Raw genomic sequence first — 25,671 nt, 5'->3', positions numbered from 1 at the left:
AAGTTGCCATCATAGTGGGTCATGTTTCTTGCCCACCCCACAGCAGGCAGGATGTGGCAATCCTCACTAGGTACCACAGAAGCCTGCAGAAAGGCATGAGGTGAAGGTCTAGACTTGGAAACAACCCACGAAATCTAAGAGCAATGGAGTTTGAGGCCCTTACTGCTCTAGATCCAGCAGTTTTACTTCCAAGCCCCAGATAAATTTCAAAATTGGTACAAGCCCGAGGTTGGGCTGGAGATTTTGGACCAACCCCTTCTCCAAAGCCCAGCCAAGCCTAGAGAGCCTCTCTAAAGAACCACATGGACATGGGTCCCCAGGAGTCTTCAGATCTAGTTGCCTGCCTACCCATGGCCAGATCAGTGAAAATGGCCTCAGGAACAGGCGTAGCTACTGTTGCCAAGAATGGCATAGCCCTAATTGATGGTGGCTCCTGTTTGCCCTGGTTGGCTTCCTGAGAAAGGCTGGGAGACAATGAATTTGCAGAGCTTGAAAATCAGCAGCAGCTTTGTCCCAGAGGTGGATGTATTCCAGTGGCCTTGGAGCTAATCACGCCTCTCTGCAGATTGTCCATCTGTTTGCCAAGCCCCTGGCCATCTTTCAGAGGGAAGGTGCTTCACACAAAGTGAGCTAAGTGTCAGCAATGACAAGCTAATCCTCATGTCAGCGGGCCTGCTGTATAGCTTAGAAATCCACAGGGGGTCCAAGTCCCACAAATACTGGCCCTCCTGTGGAACCTGTGTCAGACTGACTGCTTATGTTGATCCCCAGAACTTGACAGTCCCCGAGACCTCATGGTGACAGCCTCCTCAGAGACCTCCATCTCCCTCATCTGGACGAAGGCCAGCGGCCCCATCGACCACTACCGAATTACCTTTACCCCTTCCTCCGGGATCGCCTCAGAAGTCACCGTGCCCAAGGACAGGACCTCGTACACCCTGACAGACCTGGAGCCCGGAGCAGAGTACATCATTTCAATCACCGCTGAGAGGGGCCGGCAGCAGAGCTTGGAGTCCACTGTAGATGCCTTCACAGGTAGCAGGGCAGCAGTCCCGCTGGGTTCAGGGATCACCGGATCTTAGTGTGAGGAGGTCATCCAGGCAACCCACTCTTCCAATGTCTCATTTCATTTAGAGAAAGGAGGAATGTGGGCAGAGAAAGAAGAGATAAAGGAGAAACTAATAAATCGTCAAGAGGGGATGGTTGGGAATAAAGGGGAGAGGTGAGCAAGGCTACCTACATGCCTGCAAATGTGTGTCTGGTTTGGTGTAGCCCAAGGCTGCTCCCATCCATCTTTCTCTGCCTGCGCTCAATCAGTGGGCCCTGAGAGGATCCATGGTGTCATGTTAAATTCCTTCCAGAATAGAGCTTTGAAATCCTGGATGAGTCTTACAAATAACTCACAGAGGTAATGCTGGTTTTACCCTCCCAAGGGTATTCATTTTTCAGTCTCTGGCTTGGAGAAAGGAGAGTGGCCAGGACTGGAGAGTGAGCAGGTAGAACCTCTGGGTCAGAGGGTGGAAGTGTGGTCCTCATTAGCAAGGAAAGCTGATCCCTTCAGCCAGATGGCTCTGCGAGCCCAGCGGCCCCACCACCTCACGTGTGTTTCAGAACCATCCATCTCCTCTGCTTTGCAGGCTTCCGCCCCATCTCGCATTTGCACTTTTCTCACGTGACCTCCTCCAGTGTGAACATCACCTGGAGTGACCCGTCCCCTCCGGCGGACAGACTCATCCTAAACTACAGCCCCCGGGACGAAGAGGAAGAGATGATGGAGGTTTCCCTGGATGCCACCAAGAGGCATGCTGTCCTGATGGGCCTGCAGCCAGCCACCGAGTATATCGTGAATTTGGTGGCAGTTCATGGCACAGTGACCTCTGAGCCTATCGTGGGCTCCATCACCACAGGTGAGGCTGGAGGACTGGACAGCAGGTGGTGAAGGGGGATCCCACCGTAGCCTTTGACAAATCAGTGAATTTACAAAGCAAAACACCCAAGGACTTGGAGACGGCCTCATTTGGCTCACGGGCGGTCTACGAGCTGTTCTGAAAAAGCCACCTCTTCCAGGACTGCGTATGATAGGACACTCCCATTTAGAAGGGAGGGTAGACCCGATGTCTTGAGGAGGCCAAGCCTTAAATGCATTGGTCCAGAGATACTTCTACTACCAGCCTAGGAGAAAACCCTGGGAGGAGCTAGTATCTAAGAAAAAACCCTTGTACAGTAGGAGATATCCGTTCCTATTCTGGAGAGCCACTTCTTGACTACCCAACAAGGTCACTAATGCAAATGATGCTTCCTCAAAATCAGATGGGGCTGGCATTCAACTGAGTAGGTCCCCTGTGCTCAGAGGATGAGGTTGATTTGCATGTTGTTTGGAAAACACAGGCACTCAGAGATGGATCGGCTCATTCTCGTCTCATCATCCCCAAATACAATCCCAAACATGAGTGCGCGTGTGGGCAAGGGTATCTTTTGGGTAGTTTGCTACATACTGTCAAGAACTCACATATTTGACAGGTGGATTAAACACTCACCTGTTTTGGATCCTGTGATACTCCAGCAGTCAAAAAACTAAAGTACATAGTAAAAATGAAATACAGTTTGGGAAAGTGAATTTGCTCTGGACTTGTGCTGTGAAATCCCTCTATTGTCAACAGGCAGTTTCTCCAAATTAAACCAAAGGTGGATGCTAAAATATAAGAGACAGAGACAGAGGTTGGTTTGTCCGGGAGAAGTTGGGTTTGCCCAGGGTAAAATGGCCACGTTACTCCCAGTTCAAACAAAACATACAAACTTAAAGGAAAGTTCCCAGCTGAGCTTCAGTGATAGTTGCTTCACAGGCACCGACCTTGCCAGCTTGACTTCGTGTTGTTCACTATTCTCCGTGAACATGGCTGGGACCACATCTATGAGGCTGCAGGTGAGACTTCAGCCTGACCACGGTTTTAAGGATGCCCTAGTCCTAGTTCCCAGGAAGGTCTTAGCTGCCTCTGGGACACCATTAACTCTTAGTCCACATAAAACCAGGGACAGGAATTCCTTTGTCACACTGTGCTTTCTGTCTTTTCCCCACAACCACTTGGGTCTTTGTAGGAATTGATCCCCCGAAAGACATCACAATTAGCAACGTCACCAAGGACTCGCTTGTGGTCTCCTGGAGCCCCCCTGTTGCATCGTTTGATTACTACCGAGTGTCATATCGGCCAACACAAGGTAATTAAGTAACTCGATTTCTCACAGATGAATGGGACTTGGAGCTGAGGGAAGGTTGTTATGGGAGAACTAGCATATCCCAGAGGCTATCACGCCCGGCTTGCATTTTTCCTCCTCTCTGTGGCAAGTTCCATCAGAATGACAGGGGGTAGATGAGGAGCGGCCAAGGGACCCCGACCAACTCCTCTCGCAAAAGACTGGATTCTATTCACCCAGAAAGCAGGCCTCTCCCCAGCAGAGCTCACTGGTCACTGTTACCCAGGCAGTGCAGTGAGGAACAAAGAGCCCTAAAAGAATCTACCAAGAGCCAGGGTCATGTGCACGCCCCTGAGAGAGTGAAGTCTAGACTAGGACCCAGGGGCATGCCAAAAGACCAGCGGGGCCAGATGCAGGCTTGGAGGGAACCACGGTGATGGTGGTCCTATTTCTGCCACGCCCGCCGGGTTATGAGTCGGAGGAAGTTGTCCTGGACCTCACCTGCATCCTGGCAGTTCTTACTGGTGCATGTGGCACTGCTAACAAAGTGGGGGGCACACTCACTTCCAGGGAGGCAGTGGGGATAGTTTTGCAGGCTCCTGTGTCTCTGGCCTGTGTGAACCACTCTTTGCAGTCAATGCCCTCTGTACTGCCTTAGAAAAAAACCAGCTTGTTAGAGAACCACCTCATAAGTAGTTCTTTTTACTTTGCTCCAAGGAGCCTGTGAAATGAGGGGGTGGAACCAGCATACAAGGCCCTTCAAGCGCCAACATTCCCCATCCATGAAGCTTCTCTTCCCTCCCCACTGAGCGCTCGGAGCCTTGAGCCCATGACCAAGTGCTGCCGGAAGCCCCTCTGTAGACAGTACCATGAGCTGCCTTGATGAGAGCTTCACTGACCCTTAACTGTGGCTTCTGCTCCTCCTTAGTGGGACGGCTGGACAGCTCAGTGGTGCCCAACACTGTGACAGAATTCACCATCACCAAGCTGTACCCAGCTACCGAATATGAAATCAGCCTCAACAGCGTGCGGGGCAGGGAGGAGAGCGAGCGTATTTGCACTCTGGTGCACACAGGTAGGCGAGTCTCCCTGTCGTGGGCCAGGTCAGGACCCGGGCTGAGGACCGGCCACACACAGAAGAGGCAAAGAGTGAAGGTGTCCCGCTCAAGACAGGACGCTGGTTCTGGGCTGACGGGCTCCGTTCCTGGGCGCTCCTCGGACTCACTGCGCCAGGCAAAGTAGTTGGCACCTTCTCTGCCCGCTGATAGTCCTCTCTACTCCTAGGAGTATAGTCACCCTCTAAGAGTCTCCCTGGGTGAGGTCAGGAATTTTCATGGCACTTCCAATATGAGAAGAAAGCTTTCAAAGATCCACGATGGAAGGGAATTTCAGAACAGATGTCTGAATCATCCCATATAATGTTTTTTAAAGACTCAGAGAAGGGAATGTCACCTCAGGGAAGGAAAGGTTGGCTATTCCAGTAACAACCTTTGGGGTCACAGAACCTCTCATCAAATATGTCCACAAACCACCGAGTAGCTGCCTTTGCTCTTGGTTTATGCTGCAGGGAGGAAGAAGGGGGTGGCCTTCCTCTGGAAAATAGGCTCCTTGGATGGGCCTGAGGACAGCTCCTGCAGCAGCTCCGCTGTTCCTCCCTCTCCGGCCCCTCTGCCAGCCCGCCATGTAGCACTAGGTCAGATTCACTGTAGAAGTCACCAGAGTACACAGCCCAAGTTTTCTGTCCCCAACCCCCAGACCTAACTTCCCACTTACACTATCGTTCCCATGGTAGGTGGGAAAACATCCAGCTTGCCTCATTAGCAGAACACCTGGGTTTCCTGAGATCACTTACTTTCCTCAGAGACCGGTATTTCCTAAAGGAGCGAATGGTATTACCTGCACCTTAGGATTCCTCACCGCTTTGTAGATACTCTCACAGAAACAGCATCTCCAAGGCCATGGCCAAAGAAACATTCCTTCAGAAACTCAAAAACTTATTCTTCTAAAGATACCACAGGATAGTCTAATCTTCCCTAGTTTTCTTCCAGGCCTGTGACTACAGATAACCCGGCCATGTTTTGGGTTCAGTCTCACCCCTTTCATCAAATTATTTGTAACCATTAAAGTATGAAGAAATATTGACCCAAAGTGATGGCCAATGAGTCAAAAGAAGCCCCCCTCACACCTTCCTGAAAGGAAGAGGAGGGGCTAAGAGCACATATGGAGTTAATTAATTAATTAAAAGGGAGATGGGAGGGTCAGGTACTTGAGAGGAAGACAGGGAGAACAGGAAGGGCTGATGGAACCAGAAGGGGAGAAAGCAAAGCCATCTCCACGCCACTGTTTTGCACTACACAGCAGCCAACATTCATCATGGGTGAAACTATGGGAGACACGTTGGATGGAACTATAGGAGATCATTCACGGACGTCCACCCTGCAGCTGCTCCTACATTACCTGACATTCTCCGATTCCATTTCAGCCATGGACAACCCTGTGGATCTGATTGCAACCAACATCACCCCAACAGAAGCCCTGCTGCAGTGGAAGGCGCCTGTGGGTGAAGTGGAGAATTATGTCCTTGTTCTCACGCACTTCGCAGGTGGGTGTCTGCAGGCCTATCCATCAGGCAGGTGGGCATGGTGGGGATTGCGGCTGGAGATAGTATGAAAGTAAAAAAACAACAACCAAACAAAACACTTTGTCAATCTGACGGACAAATCAGGAATTTTCCTGTGCTTAAGATGTCCCCAAACTCTATCAACGTTGGGAATTGAGAAAGCAGGATCTGAAAAGTTCAAGAAGGACATGTGACCAAGGGCAAATACACAATCAGAAAAATCACACTGGGAAGACAAACTCAGAATTGAGCTAAGACTTGCCCCAAAATGCTACAAGCAAGAAAGCAAGCTTCTCTAGAAATTTACAGAGCAAGAAAAACACTAAAATTACAGGACCATGCTTGGAGCAGATAATGCATAATAAGTGACAAAGGACCCAGAACTAGTAACCTCTTCTGTAGCCTTGCTCTTTTCTCCCCGTATCGACCCCAAAAGTTTGAGCCCGCGTAAATCTTGAGTTCCGGTGTCTTCTTCACTATGCTTGTTCACCTTACACTATCTGGAATCTAACAGAGAAGCCCAATGCAAAACAGTGCTGAGTGGTCCAAGTCTCTAGGCTTACGAAAAGGATTTCCCCTCCTAAATTATGATCACAGAATTATTGTGGGTTATACTCGGGAATCCAGAGAACAAAGATACCAGAAGACAGAAGGCAGGCAGATGTCTTAATTTTCAAAATTAAGAGAAAGCCAATTCTGTAAGCTGCAAAAAAAATAAATTGATTGTCAACACTTGGGAAAATGAAAACCAAAACAGACTATTAAACAAATTGCAAAAAGAATTAGTGATTGCCACATATCAACAGAGGTTCCCTAAGAATAACTTTTACCAAAATTATTTTATGTCCTTGTTGTTTTTTGGCAAATCTGCCAGCACATTTGTATTTCAGCCAAGTATTAGAAACACCCACTTATCACTTAGATGGTAACATACATGATGGGTCATATTTGGAGTTCCACAGAACCATAGCTGATTCAAGGACCCTCCACAGAGAGTGTATATCATTCCTCTGCGTGTGTCCTAACCCCTCTGTGTGTGTGCACTGTCCATTTCAACTCCTAGCACCTCTCCTTGCCTATCATGACCTGCATTTCTTACTTCTCACTGTGCCTTCTGTAGCCACCATGCATTTGCACGTGCCGTTTCCTCCACCAGGCAATTCTCTCCCCAACTGTCTGCTTAGAAAACCCATCCTTCAAGTCTGAGTTTCAACACTACCTCCTGTGTCAAAGCTTCCGTTAGTGCCCCAAGTCAGTCAGATGTACTTGGTTACAGGTGTACAAACATACACAGCTCCATCCTAGCAATTAACGGTCATTCATTCAACAAATCCTTCTGATGCCCTCCCAGGTGCCATATATCCTATTGGGCTCTAAGGATTCAGAGACAGAAAACACAGAGTCACAGAACTCATGCCTAGTGGTGACACAGATAAGTAAATAGTTATAACTTGATGTGAGCAATCATGGTGTAAGCAAGCACAAACTATGATGGTCCACAGTGACTGAGATAGGACTGGTGAGGGGGAGAGGGGAGACAGAGACAGGAGAGAGAGAGAGAGAGAGAGAGAGAGAGAGAGAGAGAGAGGCCAAGAAAAAGAGCAGTCTGTGTGCTTTTGCAGCAATATGAAAGAGCTTGGGGGGTGTGAAGAGCTGCCATAGTTTGGTATGGCTGCATCACTGACGATGGCAGGATGTTGCAAAGGAGGATATTAAAAAGCTGGAGGTATTGTGTGCACTCATATGGAGAATTAGTTTAGATTTTGACCTGTTAGCAGGCCTTTTTATGCCTTTAGACCACAAGAAACTTGACACCTCAGGTCTTACGTTGTTTGAAGAAGTGCCTGGTGACTTTTGTTAAATGCTGAATGACTCAGGAGTATTCTAAAGGCATAAGACAAGGCTTGGCCCTTATCTAATGAACAGTTTTATCAACAGCTTGAATGAATACAGAGAAGACGTGGTTACCAAATTTGTGTATAAAACAAAACTGTCATTGGTAGAATCCAAATTCCAATATATTCTAATGAACTGAAAGAGTGGTCTAACACCCAATCAACAAAGCAAGATGCAATAGAAATAAATGCAAAGCTTTGCCCAGGGGTGCAGAAAGTCAACTGCACAAGGTTGGGTTGGAGGTGGTTACAAACAAGGTCTTTGATGAGTAACAATCTGCTTGTGACAACAATATCACATGACTGTCTCAGAACCTAATGAGTGAACATAATTGGCACAAATTAAAGCAGAGGTTGATCCGGTTTGTCTCATTGGTCAGTACATCTCAATTATTGTTCTCAATTCTCTCCTGAGATTTACATTTCATCAGGGACACTGATTAACAATTACCTGTCTAGAGAAAGGAAGCCAGGATGGGGGGAGTTTTAGAACTGTCTCATACATGTAACGGGGGTTGGGGTCTGAATGTTCTCAGTCTACAAGAAGAGAAGGGGGTGGGAGAGGGAGGAAGGATTCCTGCAGACAAAGGGTTCGGCTTACTCTGCAATGCCAAAGGCCTGAGTAGAAGTTACAGAAAAGACAATTCGGCCTCCAAACAAGGTATCTTTTTCTCAGTTAAGATGCAAAACAAGACAAGAGGGGATCCTTGCGTGGAATCAAATGCTCAGCTAAATAATCACTAAATTATTTTTTCCAAAATTCTCACATACTGAGTCCTTGTGAAATGCCTTTGGATTTGGTCTTTCCTAAGTTGAATAACCTTATCCAATCCATATCCATCTGGCTGTAGTTGCTGGAGAGACCATCCTGGTTGATGGAAGCAGTGAGGAATTCCAGCTGATTGACCTGCTTCCTCGTACCCACTATATTGTCACCATGTATGCCACCAGTGGACCTCTCACCAGTGGCACCATCAGCACCAACTTCTCTACCCGTGAGTACATGGCCAGCTTCACATCCGACCCCTGGAGGCTTCTGTGGACCCTGAAAATGGTCAGGTTCATGTGGTCAACTAGGTGCTAGTCTCCAGGTTGGGACAGCGTGGCTGTGAGTTTACTGAAGCCCCAATACCAGTGAAAGTGAGCTGTAGCTCTCGGCTAGCAGACACACATCTATTTTCTGCTGTCATTCTGGGTCTGGTGACAGTAGTAGACCCAGGCCAAGAGAAGCCAGTACTGGTGATGCATCTGGCCCAGAAAGCCTGATGGATATTAAAGGGCTGGAGTTGGGGGAGCCAGTTGCTGGACATGGTCATGGCCGGGAGAACGGTAGACAAAGTTATAGATGTGAGAATGTTTTAAGTTCAAGAGTGAGTTCACAGACGTGCAGGTGTAACAAGGTCATAATTTCAGACAGAGGGTCAGATTGAAAGATGTCACCCCTAGGCCCAGAGGCCCTGGCGAGGGAAGGGGGGAACAGCTGTGAATGATTATGACACTAAAGGATTCTCTTTGGAGCCAGGGGGCTCCCTGTCGTCCACGCTAGAACCGGGGCAGCACGTGAGCCGCCCAGAGACCACATAGGCAGGCAAATAGATAAACCTGCCTGGAATCAAATAGGGAGGAGCCGGAGGGGCAGATGCTCCTGAGGTTTTCTCCTCTTTGCAGTCCTGGACCCTCCTGCAAACCTGACAGCCAGTGACATCACTCGACAAAGCGCCCTGATCTCCTGGCAGCCTCCCAGAGCAGAGGTGGAGAACTACATTTTGACCTACAAATCCACCGATGGCAGCCGCAAGGTGAGATTTGTCTGCAAATGGGGAAGACCATTTCTATCAAACAATCCCCAGGGAACAAACACGGTTTCCTGCGATGGATACACACAGCATGCTGTTGACGAGGAGCCCCAGTCTGCAGCCAGAGATTGGGGTACTTGTCCTGGCTGTCCCGTGTCTCTCCATACAGGCTGAGGCAGAACACTAAACCTCCTAGATAATGGGGTGTCTATCCTGCAAAGTCACTCAGGTGTGAGGGTGCTTCCAGGACGATGGTGCAAAGCACGCCGGAGACCTCCAGCCTATGTGCATGGTGCCGGAGGGCTTTTCACTGGCGGGGCTGAGCAAACATGAGCAGGATACCAAATTCAACAGCCTTTTATGCCCCTTGATAGGCGTTCTAAAGGCTACATCTGTATAGCCCACAGTAAAGAGGTGACAAATCCCTGTTTTATGTGACAGTTGAAACAGGCCTTCTAGAGCACTGCTTGTCAAACTTCGGTTAGCAGTGAAATGCTTTTTTAAAGTGAAATCACACTGAGAAGCTGAAAATACAGAACAGATATGAGCAGAGCTAGTCTGTTGCATATGGAGTAGGGAGGCCTAGGAGTCCACTTACTCTGTTCTCGGGAAGCCAAATTCAATCTGAAAAGCACCCGATTCAATCATCCAGGTGCCTACGTTTACCCAGTGTGGGCACCTGGGAGCTAGGAGGTGTCCTCTCTGCTATTGGCTCACTTTTCTCCTTGTCATGGGGAGAGAGGGAGACAGTGGCCACTGCAGTAGTGGCCCTGCTGGCCATGGGATGTTGCCCTCTCGTCCCCACTCCCCGCACCCCTGCCTCCCAGCTCCCTTCCTCTGGGAATGAGCTTCCTCATTCCACAGGAGCTGCTGGTGAACGCAGATGACACGTGGATCCGGCTGGAGGGCCTGTCTGAGAGCACAGACTACACCGTCCTCCTGCAGGCGGCCCAGGACACCGAGAGGAGCAGCGTCACCTCCACCAGCTTCACCACAGGTGAGAGCCCACCGGCACGTGATGCCTTCTCCCCTGCGTGAGTCTGGCTCCCGGGCTCTGCCGAGACCTGGCCAGGGAGGAGCCTGGCAAAGAAACGCACCTGCTTCTTCCTGCAAAGGTGTCTCAGAACTTCTGCCACTCCTGCCTTTCCCCCTTGAAAGGCCCTGCCAGGGAACCTCTTCTCACCAAAGCAACCACAGGCAGCAGCAGGATAAATCCCTGGTCCCACCTGACCAACGAAATGCGCCGTCTAAAAGCATCACGTTCCTGCTCAGATTCCTGCCGGTGTTTTTCCAGCAGTTTGTCCCTCTCTCCTTCCTCTGCTGTCTGTAATCAGAGGTTCACCTAGAAAAAGTAGCAGTCACGAACCCTTAGTATTAACTCTATGGTTCTCCTCCACACACAAAGCACTCTTGCATTCCTGGGGTCTCCACTCAGTCCTTATACCTGGTAAGGGAGGCCTTATTATCCCATTTCACAGATGGTGAAATGGGTACATGGAAATCCAGTGACTCCCATGGCTAGTGAGTAGCTGGGTCAGAACTTGAACCAAGGTCTTCTCCTGCCTTCCCTCATTCAAGCATCAGCAAAGGATACTTGAAAATGTCCTTAAGGGATAAGAGTGTCCTAATGGCTATAACAGCAAATAAACTAATATCTAACCTTTGAGGGCTCTTTGGCACTGTTTTAAGTGCCTCACATGTATGATCTAATTTATCCTCCTGACAGCTTATGAGGCATGTTTTATTATCCCTACTGACAGATGAGGAGATTGGGCCATGGAGCGGTGAGGTCACTCACCCGGGATTCCACTACTTTAAGTGGGAGAGCGGGGATTCAACCACAGTAGTTATAGCCGTGGGTTCTGTGCTGTTAATAGCCCTTCTTTCTACTTCCCACGTGCCTTTCTACCATCTGTGATGTGGGACTGCCCCATCCAGTCTGTGCTCCACATTTGGGGGGCGGGGAGGCTGTGCATGTGTGGGGCAAGTGTGAGCCTGTCCCTTATCCCTAGACAATCTCAGAGCACCAAGGTGATGGATTCCTGACTATGCCCCAGAGCCCATCCCCATCCCCAGAGAGAGAGTGATGGAAAGCCGCCCCCCACCCCTGCCTACCCAGGTGCCTTTCCCACTAGACTTGTTCTAAATGACAAAGCAGGACATCGGATCAAATACACCAAGTGTCCCCAGTGGTCCATTAAGACTGTGACATTGTGAACAGGTCCCCTTTTTTCCTGTTTTATACTTTTCAATGTCTTACAAAGTGTCTACAATGAGCACCTTAATCAGAAAACAACTTTTTAATTAAAACAATAAACCTTGGTCTCACAACCAAGACATGAATCCAAGACGTGTCCTTACCGAGTAGAACTTGGAGGACACCCCCTCTCTCTCATGGGGCTAAAGTCATTTATGCCCACTCTCCATGCCCTTTCGAGGGGCTCTTATCTCAGAACCAAGGTGCTGCCCTCTTCTCGTTCAAGGCCTTGCCTCCATACTGACAGGCCCATTAAAGCGTCCTCCATGCTCCTGTCTGCCAGCCTACCACTCAAAGACCCCTGGGTTGAGCTTTTCATTGAATTAAGAATTTCTTTCCCATAAAAGGGACACAGGCGACATAAACGTAAACAGGGATCCCATTTTGCAGGTCTAAGCTAATCATTTCATCCCCAAATGCATGGGTTTCAGAGCTTGCTCAATGTAGTATGAGCTTTTAATTCCCATCCTGCTGATGGCATAGCCGTGGTTGGGAGCAGTGTGACAATGTGCCCCAGGTTTCTGTGGCATCTTGCAGCTGTGCCTTGTTCCCAATCCACCTGGGCTGTCAACGTCTACCAGCCTCTGTGCCCACCACTGGCCTCTCTTAGCTGAAGCCACCCCAGGGGCTGTGCCACAATTTGGGTCTAGGATCGCAAGTCCAGCCGGGGGTTCGGCAAGATCCAATAAGCAGAGGGTTAACAATTCACGGAAATTTGCCGAGAAGGCCAGGGTACTGCCTGTGTTTGATGGACAGTGTGTGTGTGGGGGGGGGGCATCAGGATGAATTTAGGTGTGTGTTTGTTTTTGCAAACCTCCCGTGGACACTGGGCTCCTGGGGCACGACCAGTACCAACTTGGAAAGGAGAACTGAAGAGCTCACATTCCTATACAACCCATGCAGTTACTGACCGAGCCACTCATGCAGCGTTTAGGGTCCCAGAGAAGGACTCGCCACTACTACAGTGGTACGTGGCATAGAGGTGTCCATGTTAGGAAGCTTTGGCAGAGGTTTCCTGGAAAGCTCAAATCTGACTTTCAGTCACTGATGCTCCCAAACCCTGTGGGCTTTGTCGTGGAGATTTATCAGAGCCAATGGAATGACCGTTTGTAAAGTGGACAGAAGTAACACACATGGGAGGACCTTGCACAGAGCCTGGCACACAGCGGACCTAATAAACGGTGGTTGAACTGAATAGGTAAGTCCCAGCTGCTGTGCACAGAAGAGGGTTCTAGAAACAAGGCTCTAGAGGAGAGGATTCTCCGTGTCCCTCGCAGGGACAAGGCAAATGGGTACAGCCTGCAGAGCTTGATGCCCCAAGTCCCTCTAATGTCAGGCTCTCTCGCTGTCACCCCGAATGTAACATTCCCTGGATAAATCACACTCAGCCTGCACAGTCGTCTGAATATCAGTATTCATGGGTTCTCATTGCCTCACTATGCCCCTCCATCAGGACCCTCACTGACTCCACACACACACACACACACACACACACACACACACACACACACACACAGGAAGCCACACAGCATGCCCTGCGGGCTCCTGGTTGGAAGAAGGAGAAGAAGGAACGAAAACAGAGAGCAGAGCATACCGCTTACTGGAAAGACTGGGGTGCTGCCAGTCTGAACCCCAGGAATTACTGCTACTGAGCAAGAGGTCCGAGGGACATCAGAGCCGCCTCTCAAGGGTAAACCTGGGCTGATGGGTTTAGAGGCTAATTTTATCCTAGTAACCGGCATCCTTTGCGACTTCACTGACAGAACCTAAGCATCCTGTTCTAGGACAGGCTGGTCTCGGCCAATCATTCAAAGCATTTCGTGTGCCTTGTCTTACAAAATAAAGGGGCTTAAACTTGGGCCACTTAGGCCCCTTTCCACTGACAAACCCTCATCTTGTCCTAGGTGGGCCAAGAAAGATGCCTACTTAATAGACTGGAAAAGAGTTGAGGTGTTAAATATAAAAATAAAAGAGAGAGGAAAGAGGCGGACCAGCTCCCACAAAACCCCCTTTGATCACGACGTCTCCCCTTGCTGCATTCCTGCCTTAGAACGTAAGCCCATGTCATTCTTTCCACCATGTTAATAGCTTCCTAGCCTCTTGTCTCTGGTGTTTGCACAAGACTCTGAGGGGGGACTTAATAGAAGTACAAGGGGAGAGAAAAAAGGTGGATACATTATTTATAATTTGCTGTCGTCTGAAATTTCATCCAAGGTCTACTTGTCTTTTGGAGACGTGAATATAAATGAGGAAACAAATACTCCCCGCAGAGCAACGTGGACCGGTGAGAGGATATTCGGAGAGGCAGATTTCATTGTCTGTTTTAATACTATAAGAAGCAAACAAGGCGCTCGGTAAAGCTTGTCCTCAGAGACAGTGAACACTCTAAAAGAGGCTGTCTTGACCTTGAGGTTAAGTGAAGACAGCCACTCGCGGAGGTTCCCAGAGATGGGTAATGAGACGTTTACTCTTTCGCTTTTGCTCCTGTCCAGGCTGTCCCACCACCAGGCTGAGCTGCAGCCTGAGGCTTTACAGAAAGACTCCAAGAGTCTAACACAAGCTTCCGTTTTGGAGGTGGTGAAAATTAATGAAGGTTGGCAAACCCTGGGCTCTGGGGCCATCGATGGTGGATCGGGCCACTCCACGTAGTTCTCCGTTAATAGCGTACTATTCAGGTTATGCGTTTCATCTCGGGCGACTTTGTGGTAGAGAAGGATTTTCAAGGACTTGGTCCGTTTCATCCAAGATGTTGAATGTATTTAGATAGAGCTGTTTGTACTATTCGGTAGGACAGGGATATGGGATCCCTCTAGAGGGAGAGCAGTGGATTTTGTCAGACAGTAATACCATCTGCCACAGGTCGTAAGATGACATCGTACATGTTGTAGAAGACCTTGTATGTCACCACAGACAGAATTTGATCTGGCCCAATTTCAGTCGTGTTGCCGCAGATGTTTACAGAAAATCTCATTTTCATTTCCTTTTTCATAATCTCAGGCGGGAACATGGTGCTTACCTGGTATCATACATTTCACAAATACTGATTGAGCATCTACTGTGGGTTAAACCCTGTCCTGAGTGCTGAGATGGAGTGAAGGGCGAGATAAGTCAAATGTCTACCCTCATGAAACTTCCATTCAAGGGGGTGAAGCAGTGGGGAGCAGACAAAAGAAGGGCATAGCGTCATGTCAAGTAGTGATTGTACGATTGAAAAATAAACAGAGTAATGAAATAGGGACAGATGTGAACAGCTAACTTCTAGGACAGCTCCTATAGTAGCAGGCTTTCCTGATTGTCACTTGCCATTTCCTTCCCCTTACCCTAGAACCCAGTCTCAAGTCGGGTGGTCAGGAAAGGTCTCTCTGAGCTGAGATATTTGTGCCAGAACATAAACGATGAGACTAAATCAGACAAAGAAGAGCATTCTGGGCCTAGGGAAGAGAGGGAGGTGTACATTTGGCACGTTCAATGGATTCAAAGAAAGCCAGTGAGAGAGGGGGAAGCGTGCAAGGCAGAGCCAGGGCACGCAGGGCGATGTAGGTCATGATAAGGGTCTGGGGTTTTATTCTAATTGCAAGAAGCTGTTTCAGTTGGAGCCGCTGTATTGGAGAAGCCACTGGAGGGGTGTTGGCAAGTGAGCAATAGGATGAGAAGGGATCGCACGTATATTATAAAAGATCACTGTGTTACAATATGGAGAATGGGAACAAGTGGGGCCAGGATGGCAAGAAGAGACCAGGTAGGAGGCATTACCATCCACTAACCCTCTCCTTGCCATATTGAATCAAGAGACACAGTGAGGGACCAGGCTGGCAGCTGCCAGTCTTTGATCAACCAACCTGCCATGGAATTGGGTTTACTGATGTACGTGAATCCGAGGAATAGGGAGACTAATTATGTGGGAACGTTTGTCTGCTCTTAGGGTGCCTTTAGCTGGTCTTTAAAGGGAGACTTGGAAACCTGATGGGTAGGAGGCAGGTGGTCTGCAAAGCTTGGGACCTCCTTCAGCCGCTCTGCTTAAAATGAAGACAGCCAAGCTGCCTGTTACTCTGTTGATTCTCTGTTTCCATCATCCCCTAAAGGCTGGTGCCACCTGTCCTCTGGAGTCCCACTCCTACCTCATGAACGGGTCTTACCTCCTGTCTCACCCCCATCTGATTCATTCTCCACACCACAATGAGAACAATCTTTCTAGAAACGGGAGCTTCAAGTCTCACTGGGCTCTTCAGCCGTTTGCCTTCAGGAGAAGGTCCAACTCCTTAAGTGGCATAATCCAGTCCCTACTCCACTCCCCAAGGCTCGCTCTCACCCACCCAACCAGCTCTTGCTCTGTTTCCTGGCTTAACCAACAGTTTCCCAAACTGGCCATGTTTTCTCACTGGCCTGAGACACCCTTCTCCCACCAGTTGGTGGCTCACCTCCACATCAGTTCCTAAAATAAGAAGCCCTTTATGATGAGCACTTGCCAACCCCTACCCCATCCCAGGCCCAACTGCTCACCCTCCCCTCACCGGCCCCAGGCTTCATTGCACGCTCACTTCCATATTTTGTTAGGCCCCTATGTTTATCTCTTTTCCAAAGCACATAGAATTTGGGATTATATTTGTCTATTTCTCCCACCAGAATGGGAGCAACCTGAAAGCTGGAACCATATTGTTTTCTCCTGTATATTTCCATCTCTTAGCCCAGTATCTGGAACCCGACAGACCCTTCCTATAAGTTTGTTGGATGAATGCATAAACTAATGAACAGGTAAATGAATTAGAAATTGCTGTGAAGGAGGCTAAGGTGGTAGGTTTGAGAGCCCTTGTGGACTGACCAGGTAACCTTGCCCTCTCCGTGGCCTCAGGCTGCCCTCCATGAATCTGCCCTCCACAAACCCACCTCTGGGAGAAACAAATCTAAGTTCTGGTGGCCAGAGGTGGTCACCTGTGCCTCTCTGGAGCATGCCGCACACTGCTCTGCAGTTCGAGAGAGACCTGCTGAGTCTGTTCTCAGAGCGAGGAGCCGCCATTGGCTTTGGTTCTGATGCTGAAGCCGTAAGGGCGGGGCGGGGGCGGGGCAGTGGACAGTAACTCTGACCAGTTTAAAGACAATCCAAGAAGGCAACACAAGTAAGGCACAGGGCAGGGACCGAGAAGCTCTCTTCCTTTACTCCCAGCCTACAGGGAGCTGGCTGATTGCACTGTGTCGCACAGCTCACTTCACACAGCATTCAGCCTTCAGAAGCCCAACACAAACCAATTTCTGAGCAATTCTTCCGGTAAATGCCCCGCTCCTCTTGAGCTCACAATTACATCTAGAAACACTTAACCATGAGACAGGCAGTGTCCCGATCCTTTGGTATTGCTTTCCTCTTAACTTGGTAATCACCACAGTCTGTGCTAAAAATAAAAAAAATAAAAATAAAAAACAAGGCCTCTTTGTCAGGCCAGGCCCCAGTTATTGCACGAAAGGGAAGAAAAGCCTTCCAGTTTTGCTCTCAGTCCAAACATTTCTGCCTTGGGAAAAATTACTGGAATGATCTGTTAGGGTGAAAGGTGAGTTTCTGATAATATTAGATGTTTTGACATCCAGAGAGCTCGGGATGCCTGAAATCTGCCCCGACAATCCCCTGAAACTGTCTGAACCACAGTACACACCCCGGAAACACAGCCTAACAGAATCAGTGTCGTCCTCGTCGTTAGCTAAGCCAAATTCCAATAACCCCCAAGGCAGAACTTAATGGTACAAACTAGAACCCAAGGCTTAAGTTCAAGGGTAAATGAATTTCTTATCCCCTTTCTCCCATCCCATCCAAACTAATTCTTGGGACCCGCCCACTCAAGACACACCGACCAGGAAAGAGAGAGGGAAGGAAAGGGAGAAAGGGAAAGAGGAGAGGGAGGGAGGGAAGGAGAGAGAGAGAGAGAAAGAGAGACTCGCAGACTATTTATCCACTCAGCCATATAAATCTAGACCCTTAGGGACACAGTCTAGCTCACCCTTTACGCCTCTTGGCCTCTCTGAGAAAAGGAGACATACAGTAGAGTTCCAATCCGGTTGGTCTTCAGATTCATTGGAGGAGTTTTGGTAAAACACTGATTCCCTGGGACCCAGCCCCTGCCATTCTAGTTTGGTAGATCTGCCATGGAGCCCAGGAATCTGAATTTAATCAAGTCCCTGGCTTGGGAACAATTAGTGAGCCTCTGACTCTTCTCATCCGGTGACAAGGAATAATCGTTTCATAAAAGACTGGTGAGTGAGGCAAAACTTGTGGTAACATTGAGGGAGAGAGGACGGAGTAGAGTGGTTTCATGGTGAAGTGTGTCCTCTAAGCTCCCAGGATGTGAAAATCTCAGGTCGCTGCTCTTGATATTCTTTGGGGTTTTTTAAAAGATTTTATTGAGGAAGGAGAACAGGACTTTATTGGGGGAACAGTGTGTACTTCCAGGACTTTTTTTTTTCCAAGTGAAGTTGTTGTCCTTTCACTCTTAGTTGTGGAGGGCGCAGCTCAGCTCAGGTCCAGTTGCCGTTGCTACTTGCAGGGGGCGCAGCCCACCGTCCCTTGTGGGAGTCGAAACCGGCAACCTTGTGGTTGAGAGGACGCGCTCCAACCAACTGAGCCATTCGGGAGCTCAGCGGCAGCTTAGCTCAAGGTGCCGTGTTTAATCTTAGTTGCAGGGGGCGGAGCCCACCATCCCTTGCGGGACTCGAGGAGTTGAACCGGCAACCTTGTGGTTGAGAGCCCACTGGCCCATGTGGGAATCGAACAGGCAGCCTTCGGAGTTAGGAGCATGGAGCTCCAACCGCCTGAGCCACCGGGCCGGCCCTCCTGTTCTTGATATTCTGTGCAATTAAAATGCTTGTTGATTGTCTTTCCATCAGTGCCACAGACTACATTACAGTAAATCGAATCTGTAAGCAACCAGGTGGCCTTGCAAATTCTCAAAGGTGAAATAAGTGCACCCAGCAACTATGCATCAGCCCCTCCCACATTTGGGGAGTGCCTCCGCCAACCACCCCAATGTGGGGGCCCTTCCTCTTTCAAGGTGAAGTCTGGCGTCTTCATCCCATCTAGACTTTTAACACCCCTTAATCACACTTTATTCCTAAATTGATTACATTCCCATTTTCTGAGTTTAAAAAAATGAATTCTTCTTTTACATGACAGCGCTTCAGATATTTAAAAACTTCTCCAGGGCAAGTCATCCCAGTTTCCTAAATTAGGTTTTGGTAGATCTACCTTTAAAGCAACTAATACGTTTGAACCTTTTAAAAGGATCTCTAACATAGCTTTTACCTAAGTCGTGATCAATGTGCAGAAGCCAGCACAAGGTCATTTGTCATTTATTTACTTATTCTGAAGTTTGGTTTAGTTGTATGTGTGTATTTGTATGAAGTTGTCGTTTGGAGGTTTGGGAAAAGATGCTCTGTTGGAGACACATTGGGTGTTGGGAAGAACTTTGGGGTTCTGGCTCCTTTCAAAAGCTGACTTGATTCAGGAGAAAAGGGCTATTCATGCATAAGGTAGGAATGCGCGGAGAACATCACATCAAGAACATTATGTGTTGATCTTCTAAAAGGAGGAACTCAGGCAGTGAGAGAAGAGGGCACAAAGGAAAGCAGACGGGCCGGTTGCCCCAGAGACCAGGTAGGGAATGGTCTGGAAGCCGGGAAATAATCACGGTGTTCCCAAAGCAACAGAGAGAGGGAAAGGAGCTCACGGGCATCTGTCCCCTGAAATATAATGGTGACCTCTAGGAATCGGCGTGTCAAACGCTAACGAGCTGTAGCACGTGCTGGAGATAAAAGTTAACAGCTTCTCTGCAGCTACTAAGGAAATCAGTTTTCGGTTTTGGGGGATAAAGATATTTAATGTGAACATAGCACTATTTGAGGTCATTTTAACTTTTGGGGCTTGATGTGCTTACAAGATAAATGGAGACATTAACGAATCCTTGGCTACATGGATAGATGAATATATGCTGTTCCAGTGCCTCTGTGAGCCGAGTGCAAAGAGCACTTGACTTGAGGTCGGAAACTGAAGTTCCAGGGACCGGAGGAAGCCATGTGATTTTTTGAGTGCAGTTTCCATCTCTGTAAAATAAGTTTTTGATTTATAACAACCTGCCTTCCTCTCACCTTTCCTGCAAGAATTAAGCGAAAAATAAAAACACAAGTTCTACAGAAATGTACTGTTATTCCCTGGTGTAACCATGCCCAAAGTCGGTGGTGCCTTGGTTCTAAACTGCCTTAAATGGGCGCCACTCTCCACCGAGGTGTGGCAGCTGCCAAGGGACAGTCCTGTGCTAGAGGAGTTAACACACCTCCAGAAGGGCCTTCCGTAAAGTCTGTGGAACCCCCAACAACCTCTTCCTAACACAGCATGCTTCACTGATGATCCATGACAAGTGTCTTAGATGACCCAGGACTCCCGCGAGGTTATGTCACCTTCCTCTTGCTCTGATGCACCGCAGGCTTTCCAATTGGCCTTTCCAATTGGTCCCACCTGCAGTGCATGAGTACTGCCACTAGGGGACACTGTCGTGCCTAACACGTGAGGTCAGTACCCACCAGCCGCTTCAGGACTCTGCTACCGTCAATCACAGCATCATATTTACAGAACGTCCAGCTCTGCCTTTCACTTGCTCCATCAGCTCCGGTAGTCAGAAGAGCTCCCCTGCTGGGATGCCCGCTTCTCGGCTGTTCTGCTAAGCAGTAAAATGTGCCCTGAAGCTGAGCTCTTCAAGAAACCATTTAAGCTTCTCTTTCAGCTAATTAGATATTGTTCTACAAATTGGGCTGTTCTCCCTGAAAGATGAGCAGCAATTTATTTCCCCTGCCCTCTCCTTAAACTTAAACTAAATTGTGAAGCATGGCCGTTGGATTGTTTCGTCTAATCGGGAGATTGTTTTGCAGGAGGAATAGATATCCATCTCCTCGCTAAGGCTGAGCTGGTCTGGGCATTCCTTAGTGGCTCCTGTGACAATGGCGGCAGGCTTGGCTTAGATGCCTGTAGGGACAGAGTCCCAGAGAGCAGTTTCCAGGCTCACAGCCTCACATGGAAAGTTGCTGGCTCAGGTAGTAGACGGCCATCAGCTGTGACTAGTTGGCCGTCAGTTATAACCAGTTAGCCATCACCCACCAGTATAACTGCCGTGGCTATGCTAGGGAATTGGTTGGTTGGCAGAGAAGCAGATGCCAGATTGCGGATCGTGTGGCTCCTGCTTCCTGTATCTCCAACCCAGCCGCCAGCGAGAATATAGTGGTATGGACCCCCTATCCATGGCTCCGTGGCTGTTCCTTTTTGGCCTCACCTTATCCTGTGTTCTTGTGCGGGGAGCAGGACCAGAGACTGCATGACAATGCTTCTCATTCGTTTGAAAGGTGGGCCCTACAGTGATGTGCTGTGGCCTATACATCTGTAACCATCATCTGAGTCACCCGTCACCAGCTGCATTAACACACTCTTGAGAGGAGGACGTTTTTATTATCCCCATTTTACTAATAAGCAAACTGATGCTCAGGAAAATCAGGCCATTTGCTAAGCTAAACCAACAGGTACACGGAGGGTCCAGACCGGAAACCAGCTCTTTCCTCCCATCCCATGAGAATGTATATTGTCTTACAAATCCACCATCAGCTGGAGAGGGGGGATGCAAGCTGAGGCAGGGTTCCCACACGCCCTGTGTGAGATGCAGACAGGATGTCGTACGGCTCTGGATGGAGTACCAAGAAGCCCTCAAAGACCTTCTCCCATGCAAGGGGCTCTCATGCAGAATGGGAGACAGGACCCTTTCTGGAAATCGCCTCTCTTCCTGCGCAGGGGGCCGGGTGTTCCCTCACCCTCAAGACTGTGCCCAGCATTTGATGAACGGAGACACTCTGAGTGGGGTCTACACCATCTTCCTCCACGGAGAACTCAGCCAGAAGCTACAAGTATACTGTGACATGACCACGGATGGGGGTGGCTGGATTGTAAGTACACACAGCTGCTCTCCGTGCATGCAAACACCCTTCTGTTCTAGGCCTCCTGGCTCAGCGCCTGTGGGTTCAAACTTCACCGCCCTCTGCCCCTCCCTTCATTTACCGCCCCCCATCATGTCCCTCGTGGGGGTCCCTCCTTGTCCTCAGGGCCATTGCTCTGCAGCCCAATCATAGGTTTGCCGAGCAGAGAGCAGAATAGCATGTCGAGGCTGCAGTGGCCTGGCCCAGGGGAGGGGCACCCTCTGAGGACAGGTCATGCAGCGGGGGGGCCAGGAGAGGGAATATTGGCTCAGCCAGGCCCGGGGTCTTGCCTGCCGGGGACTGTGGCTGAAATAAAGGAAGAGGAACTGAGCCTCTATGGGGAGGATCCTTCTACCGGACGACGGCATATGGGGGAGCACAGGAGAGGGACAACACAGATAGTCACCTCTAGTTACAAAGGCCACCCCACTGCCATCTGTCCTTGGCTTCCCTGGTTCTTCCCCAGAGCTGTCACAGCCTTCAGGGAGCACCTTTGGTCAGGAAAAGAAAGACACTATTTTCTGCCACCACCTTCCTCCCACGTTTGAGAGGGCAGGCGGGGAGAAGATAAAGGGCGGCCTCACACATGGCCCCCTCATCAGTGCGGCCCACTGTGGGGATGGGAGGGTTCCCGCAGCCTGGCCCCGAAGCAGCCAGCATCCGCTGGGGTGGGGGCTGATGGGAACCAGCTTTGGAATGGAGTGAAACGGTGGCTGTGCTCACATTAGCTACTCTTGGGAGACATTTTCTTTTATGTTTCTGACATAGTTGTGCCTCCTTCTTAAAGAATAATTGGAAATTGGATCCAGGGCTGATGTCTGGGAGGTTAGATGAAATTAGCACTTAAACAGCTCAGAAAGTGAATGATACACAATAGCTTTGCCTGTGATAGGATGATGGCAGTTACTAGCTGATTTGAAGTTGGTCCTGTTCTCTTGGGGACAAATGTTTCTGCTGCACTCCATGGCCCAGAAAGATGAATTTGAGAGCCACGCCAATTTCCCCCGACTATGTCGGGGCTCGAGGCGTCCCTGAATCCTTCCTGCATCACAGGGATGGAAATCGGTGTCCACATCACCACGCAGCCTATCCATCCGGGGCCTCTGCGCTTCGAGAGAAGGGCTCTGAGCATCTCCCCGGGAAACGCTATGCAGATAGATACCCAGCTCCGTACTGCAGTGTCCCTTATCTGAGCCTCTTCAGCATCGCAGATGTAAAACTCAGTTCCAGCAGTCTTACTCACGAGAGTCTTTTTTCCTTGGCATCCCAGAATTTTCCCCCCCTTTCTCTTCACAGGTGTTCCAGAGGCGGCAGAATGGCCAAACTGACTTTTTCCGGAAATGGGCTGAGTACCGAGTTGGCTTCGGGAATCTGGAGGATGAGTTTTGGCTGGGTAACGCCTCCTTTTTGCTTTCCCTGGGCGGGCTGCTCTGGCTTTTTGTCCCCCTCTCTCCTTTCTGTGTCTGCCTGGGATTATCAGCTCCCCCCGTGTCTGCTGAGAAGTTGACAGCTCGTGAATTGCTTTCGGTACCTCTGGCTCTGTTTGGCTGCACTATTGATCTGTTTTCATCTTATGGTGGTGTTTTCCTCTTTGCTCTGTCTCTTCTCATCCTCATTAATAGTCTCTTATGCTCATGGGTTTTGATGTGAGGCGACTACAAAGAGTGAGCGGCCTGGTGGGGGCGGGGGCCGGGGACCACCCGGCTGGTCATCTCTCTCGCAAGCCGGGCACCAGCCAGGCAGCCCACCAGTCAGGACAGGACTGAGGTAGTCACTGTATGCTAATTCCTTGGAGGAATGTTATCACCTGACTTGGCAAGGGGGAGAGAAAAACGAAAATGGCAGTAGAGGCGACCGGCAATTTCCTAGAGGTCTGACCGAAGAAGGAGGTCCAGATTGAAAACTGAACTGGTGTGAGAAGCTAAATACACAGCCGACGCAGGCAGATGGCAGTGATGGCAGTGATGCCAGTTCTGGAAAGCAGTACATTTGTTGTGACCTGCGTCTCCCTCTTGGTTAGATTTTCAGAGTGATTTGTACAGGGAGGCAGGGGGAAAGGAGAACAATTGTGTCCATATTTGAGGCCTCCTCTCTGTCTTCCTGTCACTGTCCCACCCAGCCATCAGCATCTTTCTCCTGGACGCTCACCTAACAACCCCCTAACAGGCCCCCCAGCCTCCCCTCATTTCCACATGGCCACTACAATGCTCTTCACACCCCCACTCTAAGCAGTGGCTAACCCCATTTCTAAAACTTCTCAGTAACTCCCCATCACGACCAGGTGAAAGCCAATCACCTTAGCTCAGGTACCAGGCCTCTCTAATCTACCTCGGAGCCTGCTCCCCACCACTAAGGACCTGTTCTCCCCCACCCCCCACCTCCAGCCCAACATTCACAATCACTAATGTTTCCTTTGCAAGGAAGTCTCTCTCAGCCACCTTTCCGCTTTCCTATATGCCTTGATGTCCATCTACATGATAATCAAAGACCTGGAGAATCCCTCCTACACATTTTTCTCACCCTTTGCCTGTGGGAGAATTGGTCACCCCCTCTTCTGGGGGCCCAAAAGTGTCCATTTTCCTTTCTTTCTTGGCCATATTATGTGAACTTCTTTTAGGGCTGGGACCACATCATATACATCTTTTAACCCCACCGCCTATCACCGTGTCTGGGTGATAACAGACACCTAAAGCATAGAAATCAATCAATCAATCAATCAATCGTCAGTCAATCAATGATAAGGATTTATTGAGTACCTGTTAGGTGCCCAGATCTGTGTTTGCTGATGTAGGTAATGAAAATATAAGGTAAAAAATATAGAGAAAAATATTGAGAAAGAGGTCAATGAATAGGAAAATAGCCTTAGTTTCTAAGAGTTTGCAGACAGTTTGGGAGACAAACACTGTGCCCACACCAGACGGGGTTGTGTTCCCCAAACCTCGGCCACTGTGCACGGCTGTCGCAACTTTTGTCATATCTGTGAAATAGCTGAGTTATCATGCACTTCCGTTTTCTACATATCCCTTGTTTTGTTTAATTAAATCTATTGCTTTGTGAATGAAACTTCATAGCATCGCCCAACACGGAAAGCAGGGTATCACGTACAGTGATGAAAGGCAGGCTCAAAACTAAATGCAGCGCAAAGACACCAGCATTAATATTACAAAATTGACAGTGAAATGTGGGGGCTCCAAGCCTGTTGCTGGTGGTAACAGTGGAGATTAGAAAGTGTTGGGTGTTAAACCACAAAGTACTAGAACCGAGCTGAGTCTGCGAAAAGGAAACGAGGTCAAGGGGGTTGATTGAAGGCACGTGGTGGTGTCTGAAGTCGAGAAGAGAAGTCTTGACTCAGTGTCATAGGTAATAGAGAACCAGTGAGAGGCATGGCCTAGTGACGTGTTGTTTGGCAACAGTCCTCAGGTTGGGGTAACACTGTGACCAAAGGTTTATGTCCTACGTGGGGTTCCCTAGGAGCAGAGGCCAAGACAGAGATTTTTGTCCAAGCAATTTATCTGGGGGCGCTCTCAGGAGAAGGGAAGGGAGGATGCAAGATAAAGCAGGAAAAGTGCAAACTTGTGGGCTTTGGGGGAGACTCGCTTCCCCTGGCACATTAATTGCTCCCCAGAGTTGGGACAAAAGGACCAGGCTTCTGTACGCCCCACATCAGGCATTGATGGAGGTCTGCCCCAAGGTAGGCAAATGGAGAGGGTAGCCTCCAGGCAGAAGTGACTCCCGTTTGGCCAAGAGCAGTTCTCCAAGAAGGAGGCAGCTGTGCGTTGTTAGCAGCTGGAGGCTGAGAGAAAGAGGGTGGTGTAATGAAAGGTGCACAGAACCCCTTTGCGGGCTAGAGGAGATGGCCGGATGTGGGATATCCTGGGCCCCAAGGCCCGCCCTGAACTCCTCTGATCAGGGCTCTACATT

The 25,671-nt window shown here is 49.3% G+C and overlaps 1 protein-coding gene across 3 annotated transcripts in view; it reads left to right on the top strand.

Annotated features, from left to right (window-relative positions):
* Positions 1-25,671, top strand: part of TNR (tenascin R) — a 74,792-nt gene that overhangs the window by 37,886 nt on the left and 11,235 nt on the right. For all 3 annotated transcript variants that reach the window (XM_074322509.1, XM_074322510.1, XM_074322507.1), the window contains 10 exons: positions 772-1,035; positions 1,638-1,907; positions 3,097-3,216; positions 4,121-4,267; positions 5,675-5,794; positions 8,559-8,702; positions 9,376-9,506; positions 10,368-10,500; positions 21,569-21,720; positions 23,047-23,143. In XM_074322509.1, the coding sequence (XP_074178610.1) occupies positions 772-1,035; positions 1,638-1,907; positions 3,097-3,216; positions 4,121-4,267; positions 5,675-5,794; positions 8,559-8,702; positions 9,376-9,506; positions 10,368-10,500; positions 21,569-21,720; positions 23,047-23,143 (1,578 nt within the window). The remainder of the gene's footprint in view (positions 1-771; positions 1,036-1,637; positions 1,908-3,096; positions 3,217-4,120; positions 4,268-5,674; positions 5,795-8,558; positions 8,703-9,375; positions 9,507-10,367; positions 10,501-21,568; positions 21,721-23,046; positions 23,144-25,671) is intronic.

Source organism: Rhinolophus sinicus, linkage group LG17 (genome assembly GCF_036562045.2).
Source record: "Rhinolophus sinicus isolate RSC01 linkage group LG17, ASM3656204v1, whole genome shotgun sequence".
In the NCBI taxonomy this organism is placed as follows: Eukaryota; Metazoa; Chordata; class Mammalia; order Chiroptera; family Rhinolophidae; genus Rhinolophus; species Rhinolophus sinicus.
The sequence above is the reverse complement of the archived record's forward strand: the minus strand, read 5'-3'. Positions and strand labels throughout refer to the sequence as shown.